General features: G+C 39.3%; 1 protein-coding gene across 3 annotated transcripts in view; it reads right to left on the bottom strand.

Annotated features, from left to right (window-relative positions):
• The window catches only part of COP1 (COP1 E3 ubiquitin ligase), a 226,819-nt gene that overhangs the window by 168,387 nt on the left and 38,305 nt on the right, over positions 1 to 20,127 (bottom strand). For 2 of the 3 annotated variants that reach the window (XM_040263920.1, XM_040263922.1), the window contains exons 4-5: positions 13,261 to 13,337; positions 12,484 to 12,603 (exon numbers count right to left, since the gene is read on the bottom strand). In XM_040263920.1, the coding sequence (XP_040119854.1) occupies positions 12,484 to 12,603; positions 13,261 to 13,337 (197 nt within the window). The remainder of the gene's footprint in view (positions 1 to 12,483; positions 12,604 to 13,260; positions 13,338 to 20,127) is intronic. The other variant, XM_040263921.1, reaches the window with a different exon arrangement.

Below are 20,127 nucleotides of genomic sequence, written 5' to 3'. Positions count from 1 at the left end.
AAAGAAATAGAGGAAAATAATAGAACACAAAAGTCTAGAGATCTCTTCAAGAAAATTACAGATACCAAGGGAACATTTCATGCAAAGATGGGCTCAATAAAGGACAGAACTGGTAGGGACCTAACAGAAGCAGAAGATATTAAGAGGTGGCAAGAATACATAGAAGAACTATACAAAAAAGATCTTCATGACCAAGAAAATCACAATGCTGTGATCACTCACCTAGAGCCAGACATCCTTGAATGTGAAGTCAAGTGGGCCTTAGGAAGTATCACTACGAACAAAGCTAGTGGAGGTGATGGAATTCCAGGTGAGCTATTTCAAAGCCTAAAAGATGATGCTGTGAAAGTGCTGCATTCAATATGTCAGATAATTTGGAAAACTTAGCAGTGGCCACAAGACTGGAAAAGGTCAGTTTGCATTCCAATCCCAAAGAAAGGCAATGCCAAAGAATGCTCAAACTACCACACAGTTGCACTCATCTCACACACTAGTAAATTAATGCTCAAAATTCAGCAAGCCAGGCTTCGGCAATATGTGAACCATGAACTTCCAGACGTTCAAGCTGGTTTTAGAAAAGGCAGAGGAACCAGAAATCAAACTGCCAACATTTGCTGATCATCAAAAAAGCAAGAGAGTTCCAGGAAAACATCTATTTCTGCTTTATTGACTATGCCAAAGCCTTCGACTGTGTAGATCACAATAAACTGTGGAAAATTCTTCAAGAGATGGGAATACTGGACCACCTGACCTGCCCCTTGAGAAACTTGTATGCAGGTCAGGAAGCAACAGTTAGAACTGGACATGGAACAACAGACTGGTTCCAAATAGGAAAACGAGTATGTCAAGGCTGTATCCTGTCACCTTGCTTATTTAATTTATATGCAGAGTACATAATGAGTAATGCTGGACTGGATGAAGCACAAGCTGGAATCAAGACTGCCGGGAGAAATATCAATAACCTCAGATATGCAGATGACACCACCCTTATAGCAGAAAGTGAAGAAGAATTAAAGAGCCCGTTGGTGAAAGTGAAAGAGGACAGTGAAAAAGCTGACTTAAAGCTCAACATTCAGAAAACTAAGATCATGGCATCTGGTCCCATCACTTCATGGGAAGTAGATGGGGAAACAATGGAAACAGTGTCAGACTTTATTATTTGGGGCTCCAAAATCACTGCAGATGGTGACTGCAGCAATGAAATTAAAAGACCCTTACTCCTTGGAAGGAAAGTTATGACCAACCTAGACAGCATGTTAGAAAGCAGAGACGTTATTTTGTCAACAAAGGTCTGTCTAGTCAAGGCTATGGTTTTTCCAGTAGTGATGTATGGATGTGAGAGTTGAACTATAAAGAAAGCTGAGCGCAGAAGAATTGACGCTTTCGAACTGTGGTGTTGGAGAAGACTCTTGAGAGTCTCTTGGACTGCAAGGAGATCCAACCAGTCCATCCTAAAGGAAATCAGTCCTGGGCATTCATTGGAAGGACTGACATTAAAGCTGAAACTCCAATATTTTGGCGACCTGATGCGAGGAGCTGACTTATTTGAAAAGACCCTGATGTTGGGAAAGACTGAAGGCAGGAGGAAAAGGGGACGACCAAGGATGAGATAGTTAGATGGCATCACCGACTCAATGGACATGAGTCTGAGTAAACTCTGGGAGTTGGTGATGGACAGGGAGGCCTGGCGTGCTGCGGTTCATGGGGTCTCAAACAGTTGGACACGACTGAGCAACTGAACTGAACTGAATATTAACAAATGCTATATTCATAAAGCACAGCAAGTAACACTGTTTTTAAATGAAGGTGAACATTTAACAAAACACAGACTGTATATTGAGCTATAATAAAAATCACAATAAATTTCAATGGACCAAAAGCAAACAAATTGAACTTACAGGCTAAAATGCAGTGAGAAAGATAAGAATTCTTATTTCAAACAACAAGACATTAGGCTAGTTATATGAGTGGATTCATTTCAGACAAAGGACCAGAAATAATACATTATCCAAGGAGCTAGGTGGAAAAATAAACTCAAAATACACAGGCATCAGGAGGAATACTCTCAAAAAGACTGCCTCAGCCTTGAGGCAATATTAGACATAAATCTATTCTAGTTCTCCCTAATAGAACTTCAAACACAAGCTTCAAGAGAATCAAGCTATTTTGAAAACATTTAACTACATGCCGGAACAAAGCTTAGGAATGTGTAGAGGAATACAAAATTAACAATATTAAACGGTAAAATGTACAATTTCTGGCATCCAATCACAAAATTAGTAAGCATGCAAATAAGGAAATGCTGCCCAAAATAATGGGGGGAAATTCATCACTTAAAACAGAAACAACAATGACACAAAAGTCACAAAAGTCATAAAAAAGTCCTACAAGTTAGTACAAAGCATAAGGAGAGACAATGGAATATAGAAAAAAGCAGTGAACTTGACAACAGAAATAGAAAGTACACGAGATGAACTAGATAGGGTAAAAGATAAAACATAAGTAAGCAGAGCTCTTTATCCATGAGCTGTGATACAACTTCAGTCAGCCTAAGAGATGTGTAACAGGAGTTCCCAAAGTAGAAAAGGTGACAGAAAAATATTTGAAGAAATAGTAACTGAAATTTTTCCAAATCTGGTGGAGACTATAATATCACCATCCAAGAATGTTAAAGAACCTCAAGAAGAAGAAACATGAGGGGGGGGGGGAAACTATATGAAGGTATATACCAAATTCAAAATACTTAAAACCATAAAAAGAGCATACACTGAGAGAAATACAGTTCATTTCGAGGATCAAGATTTCTCATCTGAAATAATGCAAGACACTGGATGATGGAGCAACAGCCTTAAAATACTCAAAGAAAAATATTAAATCTATAATTCTATACTTATTTGGAAGTCCCTTTCAGATACAAAGGATAAATAAAGACATTCTCAGATATAAATGGTGCAAGAATTTATCACCAGCAGATCTACCCTAAAGAAATAATAAAGGCTGTCTTTCAGGCAGAAGGAAAGTTACTGATGGAATTCAAAAGAATGAATGAAAGAGTGAAGTGAATGGAAAATAAAAGAATGAAGTACACCAGAAATGATCAATATATGGGCATATACAGAACTTTTAAAATATATCCATAGAGTATAATTTACTATTCAAAATTAATAATTTATTAGGGAGTTATGACATATATAGAAGTAAAACAATTGACAAACACAGTACAAAGGCTGAGAGAGAAGAAATGTAAGTATATTGGTGTAAGGTTCTTATACTACCAATGAACTAGGATAATATTACTTAAAGGTACAATGTAATGTAATATAATATAATGTATAATTATGTTAAAAACCCAAAAGCAATCACTAAGAAACCAAACAAAATGTTATATCTGACAAATAAAAGTCAACAAGACAAAATAAAATCATAAAAAATACTCAATCTAAAATCATATAAATCATTGTCTGACCATGACACAATTCAACTGGAATTCAATTATCAAAATACCATTTGACAAAGTAGCAATATTCAAAACACACACACACATTTTTTACAAATCTATAAAAAAAGACAATCTATTAGGAAAACTGGTATAGGCTATGAATAAGCAATTCAAATAAGAAACCAAGAGAGTCAAACAAATGAAGAAATTGTCCTCACTAGTAATTAAAGAAATACAAAAAAATACAAAACAACAGAACCCACACACACAAGCATTTGGCAACTATCAAATCAGCAGAAAGTAAAAAACAATACCAAAGGTTGATATGGTACAAACTCACAGAAGAGCAATTCAGCAATATTTAATATGGTTAAAATGAACATGTAAACCCTATGAATAGCAATTACACTTCTTAAATCACTTAAGTATTTATATATGAGCACAAGAAGACATGAATAACAACACTAAATGCACTGACAATCATGAGTACAGAATAACTTAAATGTCCATCAACAGGAGGATAGAAATGTTCATGCAATGGATAACTGTAGAGAAGTTAAACATACTAGATCTATATTCATCAGTGGAAACCTCAAAAAGTAAACAAAAAAGGCATATGTCAAAGGATAAACACAGTTTGAAACTTCTAAATCATATAAACAACACTATATATGATTGTAGATACAAGTATATATTTTATTTAAAAAGGGTTATACACACTTCAGAAGGATCCTTGCAAACTTCAAATGGTGATTACTCTGGGAATGGAATGAGATGAGAGGGTGTCAAGTATAAAAAAAAATGTAATTCTCAAAAGGCAAATCTAAGAAAAAGTGTTACTATTTATTAAAACTAAAAGAGGGTAAGTCAAAAGTTGCATTATTTACTATATTTTTCTGTATGTTGGAAACATTCATCAAATTTCAGTTCAGTTGGTCAGTTATGTCCGATTCTTTGCGACCCCATGGACTACAGCATGCCAGGCTTTCCTGCCCATCACCAACTCCCGGAGCTTGCTTAAACTCATGTCCATTGAGTCGGTGATGCCATCCAACCATCTCATCCTCTGTCGTCCCCTTCTCCTCCTGCCTTCAATCTTTACTAGCAACAAGGTCTTTCCTAAGGAGGCACCTCTTCACATCAGGTGGCCAAAGTATGGGAAATTTAGGGTCAGCATCAGTCCTTCCAATGAATATCCAGGATTGATTTCCTTTAGGATTGACTGGTTTGACTTCCTTGCTGTCCAAGGGACTCTCAAAAGTCTTCTCCAACACCACAATTCAAAAGCATCAGTTCTTTGGCACTCAGCTTTCTTTATGGTCCAACTCTCACATTCATACATGACTACTGGAAAAACCATAGCTTTGACTACACAGATCTTTGTCGATAAAGTAGTGTCTATGCTTTTTAATATGCTGTCGACGCTGGTCATAGCTTTTCTTCTCTCTTAAATGAGCAAGCGTCTTTTAATTTCATACCTGCAGAGACCATTTGCAGTGATTTTGGAGCCCAAGAAAATAAAATCTCACTGTTTTCATTATTTCCCCATCTTTCCACCAGGAAGTGATAGGACTGAATGCCATGATCTTAGTTCTCTGAATGCTGAGTTTTAAGCCAGCTTTTTCACTCTCCTCTTTCACGTTCATCAAGAGGCTCTTCAGTTCCTCTTCACTGTCTACAATAACAGTGGTATCATCTGCACATCTGAGGTTACTGATATTTCTCCCAGCAATCTTGATTCCAGCTTATGCTTCACCCAGCCCAGCATTTCGCATGATATACTCTGCATGTAAGTTAAATAAGCAGGGTGATGAAACACAGCCTTGACGTACTCCTTTCCCAATCTGGAATCAGTTTGTTGTTCCATGTCCGGTTCTACTGTTGCTTCTTGACCTGCATACAGATTTCTCAGGACGTAGGTAAGAGGGTCTGGAATTCCCATCTCTTCAAAAGTGTTCCACAGATTGTCGTGATCCACATAGTCAAAGGCTTTGGCGTAGTCAGTAAAGAAGTAGATGTTTTTCTGGAATTCTCTTGTTTTTCTACGATCCAACAGATGTTGGAAATTTGACCTCTGGTTTCTCTGCCTTTTCTAAATCCAGCTTGAACATCTGGAAGTTCTCAGTTCATGTACTGTTGAAGCCCAGCTTGGAGAATTTTGAGCATTAATTTGCTGGCATGTGAAATGAGTGCAATTGTGCAGTAGTTCGAACATTCTTTGGCACTGCCTTGGGATTGGAATGAAAACTGACCTTTTACAGTCCTGGGGCCACTGTTGAGCTTTTCAAATTTTCTGGCATATTGAATGCAGCACTTCCACAGCATCATCTTTGAGGATTTGAAACAGCTCAAGTGGAATTCCATCACCTCCATTAGCTTTGTTCATAGTGATGCTTCCTAAGGCCCACTTGACTTCTCACTCCAGGATATCTGGCCCTAGGTGAGTGATCACACCATCATGGTTATATGGGTCATTAAGATCCTTTTTGTGTGAGGGTGCATGAGCACGATGGCTGAGTTTGTATAGTCCTTCTGTGTATTCTTGCCACCTCTGCTTAATATTGGAGAAGGCAATGGCACCCCACTCCAGTACTCTTGCCTGGAAAATCCCATGGATGGAGGAGCCTGGTAGGCTGCAGTCCATGGGATTGCTAAGAGTCGAGTCGGACACGACTTCACTTTTACCTTTCACTTTCATGCACTGGAGAAGGAAATGGCAACCCACTCCAGTGTTCTTGCCTGGAGAATCCCAGGGATGGGGGAGCCTGGTGGGCTGCTGTCTATGGGGTTGCACAGAGTCAGACACTACTGAAATGACTTAGCAGCTGCTTAATATCTTCGGCTTCTGTTAGGCCCATCCCTTTTCTGTCCTTTATTGTGCCCATCTTTGCAAGAAATGTTCCCTTGGTATCTTTAATTTTCCTGAAGAGATCTCTAGTCTTTCCCATTCTATTGTTTTCCTCTATTTCTTTGCATTGATCACTGAGGAAGGCTTTCTTATCTCTCCATGCAATTCTTTGGAACTCTGTATTCAGATAAGCATAGCTTTCCTTTTCTCCTTTGCCTTTTGCTTCTCTTCTTTTCCCAGCTATTTGTAAGGCCTCCTCAGACAAGTCTGCCTTTCTGTGTTTATTTTTCTTGGGGATGGTTTTGATCACCATCTCCTGTACAATGTCATGAAACTCCATCCATAGTTCTTCAGGCACTCCATCAGATCTAATCCCTTGAATCTATTCACCACTTCCACTGTATAATCATAAGGGATCTGATTTAGGTCATACTTGAACGGCCTACTGGTTTTCCCACTTTCTTCAATTTAAGTCTGAATTGGCAGCAAGGAGTTCATGATCTGGGCCACAGTCAGCTCGTAGTCTTGTTTTCACTGACTGTACAGAGCTTCTCCAATTCTGGCTGCAAAGAATATAATCAATCTGATTTGGGTATTGACCATCTGGTGATGTCCGTGTGTAGAGTCATCTCTTGTGTTACTGGAAGAGGGTGTTTGCTATGACCAGTGCATTCTCTTGGCAAAACTGTATTAGCCTTTGCCCTGGTTCATCTTGTACACTGAGGCCAAACTTGCCTATTACTCGTGGTATCTCTTGACTTCCTACTTTTGCATTCCCCCTATAATGAAAAGGACATGTTTTTCTTTCATGTTTTTTTAGTTCTAGAAGGATATGTAGGTCTTCATAGAACCATTCAACTTCGAATTCTTCAGCATTAGTGGTTGGGGCAAAGACTTGGTTACTGTGCTATTGAATAGTTTGCCTTGGAAACAAATAGAGATCATTCTGTCATTTTTGAGATTGTACCCAAGTACCACATTTTGGACTCTTTTGTTGACTATGAGGGCTACTCCATTTCTTCTCAGGAATTCTTGCCCACAGTAGTAGATATAAAGGTCATCTGAATTAAATTCCCCCATTCCAGTCCATTTTAGTTCACAGATTCCTAAAATGTCGATGTTCACTCTTGCCATCTCCTGTTTCACCACTTTTGTTTTACCTTGATATATGGACCTAACATTCCAGGTTCCTATGCAATATTGTTCTTTATAGCACTGGACTTTACTTCTATGAGCAGTCACATCTACAGGTGGGAGTTGTTTTTGCTTTGGCTTCGTCTCTTCATTCCTTCTGGAACTATTTCTCCACTCTTCTCCAGTAGCATACTGAGCACCTACTGACCTGGGAAGTTCATCTTTCAGTATCATATCTTTTCGCCTTTTCCTACTCTTCATGGGGTTCTCAAGGCAAGAATACTGAAGTGGTTTGTTATTCCCTTCTCCAGGGGACCACATTTTGTCAGAACTCTGCACCATGACCTGTCCATCCTGGGTGGCCTACATGGCAGGGCTCACAGTTTCACTGAGTTAGACAAGGCTGTGATCCATGTGATCATTTGGTTAGTTTTCTGTGACTGTCAGAATGCAAAGTAAAACAAGAAAACAATACTGTAAAAATGCTGTAATACCTATGATACCTTCGTTTCTGAACTGCCACCCTCTTCAAAAAGATTTGAGTTCTAAAACTAAGATACTTGTATTTCTTCAATTCTAAGAGCACACAAAGATTAATACTGACAAGTCAAATGGGGAATAAGGTTAACAGCTCTCACATTCAGTATGTAAACTTGTCTATCTTCAGTACAGAAGCCCCCACACACCCTTAAATGTGCCTGTAACATGATCGTCCAGAAAGTCTCTCTTTCACCACCACCAGGGGAAAACTTCTAGTGTTCTCTTAAGGTCAACAGCTATAGTTGTACACGAAGGGATCATGCTCCCAAATCCAAGAAAGGCCTTTTTTCCATAATCTACATAGGGTTGCTGCTGCTACTGCTGCTAAGTCTCTTCAGTCACGTCCAACTCTGTGCAACCCCATAGACAGCAGCCCACCAGGCTCCCCCGTCCCTGGGCTTCTCCAGGCAGGTTGGTTCCCACCAATTTCCTACTGCCGGCTCAATTTTCTCAGATCTAATCTATCACCTTTCATCCATCTACTTTATAGCTTAAAAAAGTATATATTGTCTCTTCTCCCATTCTTTTGCCTTTTAAAAATCACTTTACTGTCATTTTCATGACATTAAGGGAGCAAGATAACTATGTATATTCAGTCTATCATTAAAAAGTATTTTTATATCATTTACCACTGTGTGAAAATATTTATTAGTTTATTTAGTTTATCGCCTCAGCTATTGTGCCCTGTTCCCCTCAACACAACACACAGAGCAGAATTCTGTCTTTTCCACTACCTTTAACACAGCATCTAGCACACAGTAGATGCTAATAGAAAACTATGTTAAAAAGCACAGAAGAGTTTTGGCAACAATTTCTGGGATATGACACCTAAAACAAAAGCAACAAAATAAAAAACAAGTGCAACTATATCAAATGTACAAGCTTCTGCAAACCAAAGACATGATCAACAAAATGAAAAGGCAACCAACAGAATGGGTGAAAATATTTACAGATCATATATCTGATAACAGGTTAATGTATAAAATACTGTACATAAAAAATTAGTGTAATTCAATAGCAATTTTTAAAAAATGAAATTTTAAAATGGGCAAGGGATTTTCCAAAAAAGATATTCAAATAATCAACAGGTATATGAAAAGGTGTTCAACATCACAAATCATTAGGGAAATACAGGTCAAAACCACAAGAAGACATCACTTCACACTAGTCAGAACGGTCACAGTCAAAAGGACACGAAAGAACACATGCTGGTGAGGATGTGGAGAAAAAGGAACCCTTGTGCCCTGCTGGTAGGAAAGCAAACTGGTATAGCCACTATGGAAAACAGAATGGAGGGTCCTCAAAAAAATTAAGAATGAAACTATCATGTGATCCAACAATCCCACTTCTGGGTATATACCCAAAGGAAACTAAACCACTACGTCAGAGAAACATCTGCACCGTCACATCCAATGCAGCATTACTTATAACTGCCCAGATATGTTGACAGCCTAAGTGTCCATCAGCACATGACTGGATAAAGATGTGGTGTGAAAGTGACAGTCATTCAGTCGTGCAGGACTCTGAGACCCCATGAACTATACAGTCCATGGAATTCTCCAGGCCAGAATACTGGAGTGGGTAGCCTTTCCCTTTTTCAGGGGATCTTCCCAACCCAGGGATCAAAACCAGATCTCCTGTGTTGCAGGCAGATTCTTTATCAGCTGAGCCACAAGGGTGGAATATATACATATAATGAAATGCTATTCAGCCACAAAAAGGAAAGAAATTCTGCCATTTGTGACAACATGGATGGACCTCATGAGCAGTATAATGAAATAAGTCAGAAAGAGAGAGAAGCACCATGTGATCTCACATACATATGAATCTTAAAAGAACACACAAAAAACACCAAGCTTATAGAAAAAGATCAAACGTGTGGTTACCAAAAGCAGGGAACAGGTGAAATTGAATAAAAGTCAAAAAGTACAACTTCTACAACCTAAATGTCCACTAACAGAGCAAAGGATAAAGAAGAGTTGATAAATACACACAATGGAATATTACACAGCCATAAAAAGGAACAAAATGGAATCATTTGTAGAGACATGGATGGACCTAGGACGTCCCACAAAGTAAAGTTTAAGTCAGAAAGAGAAAAGCAAATATCGAATATTAAAACATATACATGGAATCTGGAAAAATGGTATAGATGATCTTATTTGCAAAGCAGAAATAAAGACACAGATGTAGGGAACAAATATATGGACACCAAGGGTGAAGGGAGAGGGGGAGAAATTGGGAGAATGGAACTGACACATATACACTACTGATACTATGTCTAAAATAGATAACTAGAACTTCCCCGATGGCTTAGAGATAAAGAATCCACCTACCAATGCAGGAGACATGGGTTTCATCCCTGATCCAGGAGGATCCCACCGGCTGCAGAGCAACTAGGCCACAACTATTGAGCCTGTGTTCTGGGGTCCAGGAACCATGACTTCTAAAGAAGTCCATACAGTCCATGCTCCACGAGAGCAGCCACCACAATGAGAAGCCCTAGCACTGCAACTGGAGAGCAGCCCCCACTCACCACAACTAGAGAAAAGTCTGGGCAGCAATGAAGACCCAGCACAGCCAAAAGCAGATATAAATGAAATTATATTAAAAATGTTTAAATAAATAGACAAAACAGATAACTGTGAGAACGCACTGTATAGCGCAGGCAACTCTGCTTAATGCGCCATGGTGACCAGAATGGGAATGAAGTCCAAAAGGGAGGGGTTACATGAATATGCATAGCTGATTCATTTTGCTGTACAGCAGAAACAAATACAACATTATAAAGCAACTATACTCCAATAAAAATAGTTTTAAAAAAATAAAAAGGGAAAAAACAAACAAAAAAGTACAAACTTACAATTTTAAGAAAAGTAACGAGGATACAATGTATAACAAGATAATTATAGTTAACACTACTGGATGGTATATCTGAAAGTTGCTAAGCAAGTAAATCCTAAAAAAGCTCTCATCATGAAAAAAAAACCTTTTCTTTTTTCTTTTATCTATATGAGATGATGTTAACTAAATTTATTGTAATAATCATTTTACAGTATATGTATATCAAGTCATTATGCTATACACCTTAAACTTATGCAGTGCTATACATCAGTTTTGGCTTCCCAGGTGGCACCAGTGGTAAAGAATCCTCCTGCCAGTGCAGGAGACACAAGAAACACAGGTTTGACCCCTGGGTAGGGAAGATCCCCTGAAGATGAGAATGGCAACCTACTCTCATATTTCTCGCCTATAAAATCCCATGGACAAAGGAGCCTGATAGGCTACAGTCCATGGGGTCCCAAAGAATCAGACACGAAAAAAAAAAAAAGAATCAGACACGACTGAACAATTAAGCAATGATATATCAGTTACATCTCAACAAATCTGAAAGAAAGAAAAGCAAATAAAAGATAAAGCCACCCCACTCCCCCCGCCCCCCAAAAAAAACCACAGGAGAAATTCCCACCATGAAAAAAGACACAATAGGGAGCCTCGTTTTAGTCAGCTCAACCTCAACTACTCCTTTCTTCCACTAAGAGATTCCCATTCTACTCAGTCTCATCCAGATCTAAGCTATGTTAATCAGAATCAATCCACAGAATTTCTTAAAAATCAAGTTGAGAGGCTCTTTCTTCTTTTATCAAAAAACAAATTCACAAGTACAGGTGACCACATTATCTGCCATGGGATAAAAATCCAATAAAACAAAATCAAACCTGTCCCAAAGAAACAGTCATGAAAAGTAAAACAGAAACTCTGCTGACAACATTCAAATGCCTGATTTCATTTCCTTATAGTCACCAAAGAAGTGATGGTTCCTAACACTTGCTTGTTAAGCTCTTCTTTTTCTGTGTGTGAGCTTCTCACTCCCTTATTCTGTCAATTTATATCCCCTTTTTGTTCAAGGTAGTTAAGGGTGGGTATCTGCTTATATTAACATATACAGTCTTTATTCAAATGGAGCATACTCAATTCCTAACTAATACACGCAAATTCTCATTTTATATGTTTTACATTTATTTATCTGAAATAAATGTAACTTTTCACTTACTTAGATTCCATTACATGAAAACAGGACATAATTTTGTTTCAGTTCCCATCTTTCTAAATGCCCTTAGTTAAGCCATCGACTACTGCTACTGCTAACCGACACCTGCTGGAAGGATTTTATGTAAATTAAAATAATCCCTATTTTCCCCTCCAAATCCCACATGTGAAGAGGTGAAGATTCATTGGAAGAAAAAAGATCAATAATAATTGTTCCCTATTAAAATGAAGCTGTACTTTCTCATGATCTGAACGCTCAGCTTTTGTTAATAAAAACTGGACACTGCAAGTAAGTTGTATTATAAGGAATTTGTTCTTTCTTTGAATTGAAAAAGGGAAATCTTATAAGTGGTAGCTTGCAGATGACTCCTGCTGAATAAAACTGGACTAACTGAGTAACACTACCCTATTATTATAAATATTTCTATTATCTTATTAAAATAAAAAATTTTAAAGTTCAGGGGCCACTTACTGCTTCCAGTTGTTTCTTCTTCTGCACTAGTAACTCCAGCATGAGGTTGACATTGGCCAAATCAAGGTTATCTTGGTCAGTTCCCAACAAATCCTGAAATATTTGCCACCTGTGGCCATTCTAAAAACAAAGAAACCCAACTTAACAAAACTGTTTTAGAGTCAAAAACAAATGTTTGCTATTTTCTAATGTTTATTACATATCAAAAATAAACTATAATGTTCCAACCTATTCCTTCCCAGCTAGTGGCTCCCCAATGCCTTCTAATTATAATTTAATCACTACTTCTCCCTTAAATAAATTTAAATGATATGAAAGGCACATTCAAGATATGTCAAGTCATCTTCTCTAAAGGTGTAATTCCCTTCAAAACAAGTGCCCAGATTTTAATTACCTGTCTAACCATATTTTCCACTTTGTATTTGATAAGGTAATAATTTAAGCTCATTTGCTTCAGTAATTTGGGGTTAATCCTCTTAAATTGAGAGTCTTTTAAGGTTTTTTTTTTCCCTCAAATGACCACCCACAGTTTCATCCTGCCATATAATTCTTTAAATGCAATGTGTTACAAGCCAACTGACTCAGTATTAGCCCACCAGACCTTTCAAAAGAGTAAATTCTAGACAATTCAAAAGCTGTTTATTGAATAGGATAATCCTAGATCTCCTTTAAGAAAAATGAGTAATATACTAAGCTTGAATACCCAATTAATATTAAACCAATGAACAAAGCAAAATGAAATTTATTAAAAATAGTAATAAAAAAGTTGAAACATACGGTGCTACTCACTGAGTGGTCCAATTTGAACCTCTTTTCCTCAAATCTTTGCTTCTGTTTGAGAATGAGCTCATTCACTGAAAACAAAAACAAAACAAAAAGCACATATAATCTGTATTTTTATTAAATGATCTAACTGTTCTATTTAAATGGATTCTATTTAACTTTAAAAAGTCTAAAATCTCAGAAAAAAAAATGCTAAGCAGACATGCTTTTTTTTTCATATTAGAAACAGTTTTGCCACAGCTACTACTACAACTACCACTATTATTACCATTACTATTACTGCAGAAGGGAAATTCTTCAGAATATGTACTTTCTCTTACATGTGTCAGTGATAACACTATCAGCATTTGGAAACAGTTCTTGACTGCAGGAGACCATTCCACACTCTACACGGTAACTGGCAGATTCTATGAGGGAGGCACTAAAGGTTTTCATTTGTTGTTGTTTTTGCTTGTGACTTTTCTATAAATATCATGGCAAACACAGTCAGTTACCTATCCAAAAGCCATGCTAACCCTTTTTTAAAAAAATAAGAACACGAGGGGCTTCCCTGGCCCTCCAGTGGTTAAAACTCCACCCTTCCACTGCAGGGGGCACCAGCCTGATCCCGGTCGGGGAACTAAGAATCCACATAGAGCAGTGTGGTCAAAAAATTAAAACAAATAAATAAAAATAATAAATAAAGAAAAATAAGAATATTATTTTTTCCCAAATGTCAGAATGCCAACTGTCATATACTTTCAAAGAGGCTAGATCCCTCCCTGGCCCTACGGAATGAAGCTAAGCTTAACCTAAATCCATCTAGTCATATCCTCTTGACAATGACTGACAAAATGGTTAACTACTAAGACCTCATTTTGCCCAATAAAGGGCATGCTGTCTTTCAGAAGGAAGACTTGAATGAGTTCTTTGTCTGCCTTCATCTAGGGATGGTACCTGGAATCACTTTGAGCCACCCTGCATCTCTCTTGAGGGGAGCTAGCCAAAGGACCAACACATCTGCTGGGGAAGGAAGGCCAGAAAGACGGAAAGAAATTGATCATATCACTGAGATATCCAATTAACTCAATCTAGAAATTCTGTGTAAATCAATACATTTCCCTTAATGTTCCAGCCACTTTTAATACATTTTTCATCTTTAACACCCAATTGATTAAAGAAAAAAAAAAAACTGAAAAAGAAAAGAGCAACTAGCACTAAGCTAGTTTAACGTACTAGTCTTTAATTTACAGACGTTATCCTATGGGTTATTCCTTGCATTTTAGAGATGAGGAAATACTAGAAAGAGCACAAGAAAGGTACTCATGGTGACATATAATATATGACAAAGCTAGGATATAAACCTATCTAAGACTTCCCACCATACCACAATTTATTACAAATATTTTCTAAAAAATCAGAGAGATACCAGGGCCACGCTAGAAACCAAGGTTTAAAGATAAGACTCAACCTAAGTAAGACTTAAAGACACAAGCAACTAGGAGTAAGCAGACAAACACAATGCATCAGTTATAATAGGATAGTCAGGACCATCACTGATATGGATTTAAAAAGAACACAGGACAGGGAGCTATTAAAATGTTAACGAGTAGACTTCACACATAAGGTGACATTGGAACTGGGCCATAATAAGCACACAGAGACTCACTGAACAGGAAAAGAAGTGGAAAAGAATTCAAATAAGGGTATGTGAGAAACTCCCTGGTGATCCAGTGGTTAGGACCCACTGCCATGGGTCTGCACTCAATCTCTAGTCAGGAAACCAAGGTCCAACAAGCCACATGGTGTGCCCCCAAAACAGGGTGGGGTAGGGGTGGGAGGGAGTAGTAGGGTAAAAATCTCATTTAAGAAATCTCATTTAACATTGGCCATGAATGTTCCAAACCCTTATTTGTAATTCACTGAATCCTTATAATAACGATAGTACTAAGAACAAATAATGCCTTTCTCAGACGTCCCTGGTGGTCCAGTAGTCAAGAGTCCACCATGCAATGCAGGGGACACAGGTTTGATCCTTGGTCGGGGAGCTAAGTTCCCACATGCCATGGGGCAATTGAGCCCGCATGCCACAACCAGGGAAGATTACATGTTGCAATGGAAAGCCCACACTCCATCACAAGGACAGCACAGCCAAAAAAAACCCAAACAAACAAAATATCTTTCTACTGCTAAAGATTTCATTCTAGCAACTGTCATTTCAGAGGTAAGATAGCAAAGTAAAAGCACATACTCAAGTCAGGACCAAATCTCATACTTAGGACCAAATCCCAATTCCATCATTTACTGGGGCTGTTGAACTTTACGTAAGTTACTTGCCTTCTCTGTGCCTTAGTTCCCCCACGGGAAGAATGCAGATGACAACAACTACCTATGTCATAGGACTGAGAACGTGAAAAGTGCCTGGAAAAGTACTTGGCAGTAGTAAAGACATTATATGTGTTGGTGACTTTTTTTAAAGCAGAGATTTTAAATTTTGCATGTATGTTGTATTTTACATTAAAGAGTAAGAAGGCCATTCATTAGGGAGCTAAGATCATTCAATTTACAAATTTTATCCACAGAGAACACTAGAAAACAGATTGCTGGAGGTGGGGTGGTAGGGGTAGGGGGGTAGCTGGAGGTTGACCGTGCATCACAGAAGGACAGGGAGAGCTAGAGCAAGCCCTCGGAGGAGTGCAGGAGGGCAACTGAAGAGGCTGCAGGAGACGCACCCCTCACCCTGCACGAGCCTCCCAGCAACAGCGGAGAAAGAGAGCCCGGTTTCCGCAACCCCAGTCTCACTTGCCCGCAGCCCCACTCTGTAATTTCACGTTCTCGGTCACAGGCTTCAACACTGCTTCCCAGTCCTCGCTGGTGGCCTGGAACAGCTTCAGGCTCAACAAGGCACCTAACAGGTCCCCATTACTGAACACACTGGGACAAAGAGCAGCCTGATAAGGGGAAGGGTCCCCAGAACTCCCTACATGTGAGAGGAAGAAGCCTCTTGATGAAAGTGAAACAGGAGAGTGAAAAAGCTGGCTTAAAACTCAACATTCAAAAACAAAGACCATGGCATCCGGTCCCATCACTTCATGGCAAACAGATGGGGAAACAATGGAAACAGTGACAGACTTTATTTTCCTGGGCTCCAAAATCACTGCAGATGGTGACTGCAGCCATGAAATTAAAAGACACTTGCTCCTTGGAAGAAAAGTTATGACCAACCTAGACAGAATATTAAAAAGCAGAGACATTACTTTGCCAACAAAGGTCCGTCTAGTCAAAGCTACAATTTTTCCAGTAGTCATGGATGGATGTGAGAGTTGGACCATAAAGAAGGCTGAACGCCAAAGAATTGATAGTTTTAAACTGTCGTGCTGGAGAAGACTCTTAAGAGTCCCTTGGATAGCAAGGAGATCAAACCAGTCCATCCTAAAGAAAACCGATCCTGAATATTCATTGGAAGGACTAATGCTGAAGCTGAAGCTCCAATACTTTGGCCACCTTATGAGAAGAACTGACTCACTGAAAAAGCCCCTGATGCAGGGAAAGACTGAAGACAGGAGGAGAAGGGGATGACAGAGGATGAGATGGTTAGATGCCATCACCGACTCAATACACATGAGTTTGAGCAAACCCCAGGAGCTGGTGATGAACAGGGAAACCTGGCATGCTACAGTCCATGGGGTCACAAAGAGCCAGGACACGACTGAGTGGCTGAACTGAACTGAAGAACAAAGAGGATAGCAAGGCAAAAAGTGACATTTGTGCCCCTTTTAGGGGAAGTGGGAAGGAAAGAAGAAAGACAGAGGAAGAAGAAAAAGGAGGAACTGTAGTGTAGGGCTTAGGGCATGCAAGGAAAAAATCAAAATACCTATCTTGACAAAAAAATGCATGAGTCTAAAGACCAGAAAACCAAATCCGCTTGTGTTTGGAGTGTATGACTTCCAATTCTTTTCTTTCATTAAAACTGACGAAAGAAATGGATTTGTTAATGATTATGGAAGGTTGTGACTGCTGATAGAAACAAAGTCTGATGCAGTAAAGAGCAATACTGCATAGGAACCTGGAATGTCAGGTCCATGAATCAAGGCAAATTGGAAGTGGTCAAACAAGAGATGGCAAGAGTGAATGTCAACATTCTAGGAATCAACGAACTAAAATGGACTGGAATGGGTGAATTTAACTCAGATGACCATTATATCTACTACTGCGGGCAGGAATCTCTCAGAAGAAATGGAGTAGCCATCATGGTCAACAAAAGAGTCTGAAATGCAGTACTTGGATGCAATCTCAAAAACGACAGAATGATCTCTGTTCATTTCCAAGGCAAACCATTCAATATCACCGTAATCCAAGTCTATGCCCCAACCAGTAATGCTGAAGAAGCTGAAGTTGAACGGTTCTATGAAGACCTACAAGACCTTTTAGAACTAACACCCAAAAAATATGTCCTTTTCATTATAGGGGACTGGAATGCAAAAGTAGAAAGTCAAGAAACAGCTGGAGTAACAGGCAAATTTGGCCTTGGAATGCGGAATGAAGCAAGGCAAAGACTAATAAGAGTTTTGCCAAGAAAATGCACTGGTCATAGCAAACACCCTCTTCCAACAACAGGAGAAGACTCTACACATGGACATCACCAGATGGTCAACACTGAAATCAGACTGATTATATTCTTTGCAGCCAAAGATGGAGAAGCTCTATACAGTCAGCAAAAACAAGACCGGGAGCTGACTGTGGCTCAGATCATGAACTCCTAATTGCCAAATTCAGACTTAAATTGAAGAAAGTAGGGAAAACCGCTAGACCATTTAGGTATGACCTAAATCAAATCCCTTATACAGTGGAAGTGAGAAATAGATTTAAGGGCCTATATCTGATACATAGAGTGCCTGATGAACTATGGAATGAGGTTCGTGACATTGTACAGGAGACAGGGATCAAGACCATCCCCATGGAAGAGAAATGCAAAAAAGCAAAATGGCTGTCTGAGGAGGCCTTACAGATAGCTGTGAAAAGAAGAGAAGCGAAAAGCAAAGGAGAAAAGAAAAGATATAAGCATCTGAATGCAGAGTTCCAAAGAATAGCAAGAAGAGATAAGAAAGTCTTCTTCAGCGATCTATGCAAAGAAATAGAGGAAAACAACAGAATGGGAAAGACTAGAGATCTCTTTAAGAAAATTAGAGATACCAAGGGAACATTTCATGCAAAGATGGGCTTGATAAAGGACAGAAATGGTATGGACCTAACAGAAGCAGAAGATATTAAGAAGAGGTGGCAAGAATACACAGAAGAACTGTACAAAAAAGATCTTCACGACCCAGATAATCACAATGGTGTGATCACTCACCTAGAGCCAGACATCCTGGAATGTGAAGTCAAGTGGGCCTTAGAAAGCATCATGACGAACAAAGCTAGTGGAGGTGATGGAATTCCAGTGGAGCTCTTTCAAATCCTGAAAGATGATGCTGTGAAAGTGCTGCACTCAATATGCCAGCAACTTTGGAAAACTCAGCAGTGGCCACAGGACTGGAAAAGGTCAGTTTTCATTTCAATCCCAAAGAAAGGCAATGCCAAAGAATGCTCAAACTACTGAACAATTGTACTCATCTCACACACTAGTAATGCTCAAAATTCTCCAAGCCAGGCTTCAACAATATGTGAACCATGAACTTCCTGATGTTCAAGGTGGTTTTAGAAGAGGCAGAGGAACCAGAGATCAAATTGCCAACATCCGCTGGATCACGGAAAAAGCAAGAGAGTTCCAGAAAAACATCTATTTCTGCTTTATTGACTATGCCAAAGCCTTTGACTGTGTGGATCACAATAAACTGTGGAAAATTCTGAGAGAGATGGGAATACCAGACCACCTGACTTGCCTCTTGAGAAATCTGTATGCAGGTCAGGAAGCAACAGTTAGAACTGGACATGGAACAGACTGGTTCCAAATAGGAAAAGGAGTGTGTCAAGGCAGTATATTGTCACCCTGCTTATTTAACTTCTACGCAGAGTACATCATGAGAAACGCTGGACTGGAAGAAATACAAGCTGGAATCAAGATTTCGGGAGAAATATCAATAACCTTAGATATGCAGATGACACCACCCTTATGGCAGAAAGTGTAGAGGAACTAAAAAACCTCTTGATGAAAGTGAAAGAGTAAAGTGAAAAAGTTGGCTTAAAGCTCAATATTGATCATGGCATCTGGTCCCATCACTTCATGGGAAATAGATGGGGAAACAGTGGAAACAATGTCAGACTTTATTTTGGGGGGCTCCAAAATCACCGCAGATGGTGACTGCAGCCGTGAAATTGAAAGACGCTTACTCCTTGGAAGAAAAGTTATGACCAACCTAGATAGCATATTCAAAAGCAGAGACATTACTTTGCCAACAAAGGTCCGTCTAGTCAAGGCTATGGGTTTTCCAGTGGTCATGTATGGATGTGAGTTGGACTGTGAAGAAGGCTGAGCGCCAAAGAACTGATGCTTTTGAACTGTGGTGTTGGAGAAGACTCTTGTGAGTCCCTTGGACTGCAAGGAGATCCAACCAGTCCATTCTGAAGGAGATCAGCCCTGGGATTTCTTTGGAAGGAATGATGCTAAAGCTGAAACTCCAGTACTTTGGCCACCTCATGCGAAGAGCTGACTCATTGGAAAAGACTGATGCTGGGAAGGATTGGGGGCAGGAGGAGAAGGGGACGACCGAGGATGAGGTGGCTGGATGGCATCACAGACTCGATGGACGTGAGTCTGAGTGAACTCTGGGAGTTGGTGATGGACAGGGAGGCCTGGCGTGCTGCAATTCACGGGGTCACAAAGAGTCGGACACGACTGAGTGACTGAACTGAACTGAACTGTACTGATGGCAGGTTAAAAAT

The sequence above is a fragment of the Oryx dammah genome, unplaced genomic scaffold, assembly GCF_014754425.2.
Source record: "Oryx dammah isolate SB20612 unplaced genomic scaffold, SCBI_Odam_1.1 HiC_scaffold_21, whole genome shotgun sequence".
NCBI classification, from domain to species: Eukaryota; Metazoa; Chordata; class Mammalia; order Artiodactyla; family Bovidae; genus Oryx; species Oryx dammah.
The sequence above is the reverse complement of the archived record's forward strand: the minus strand, read 5'-3'. Positions and strand labels throughout refer to the sequence as shown.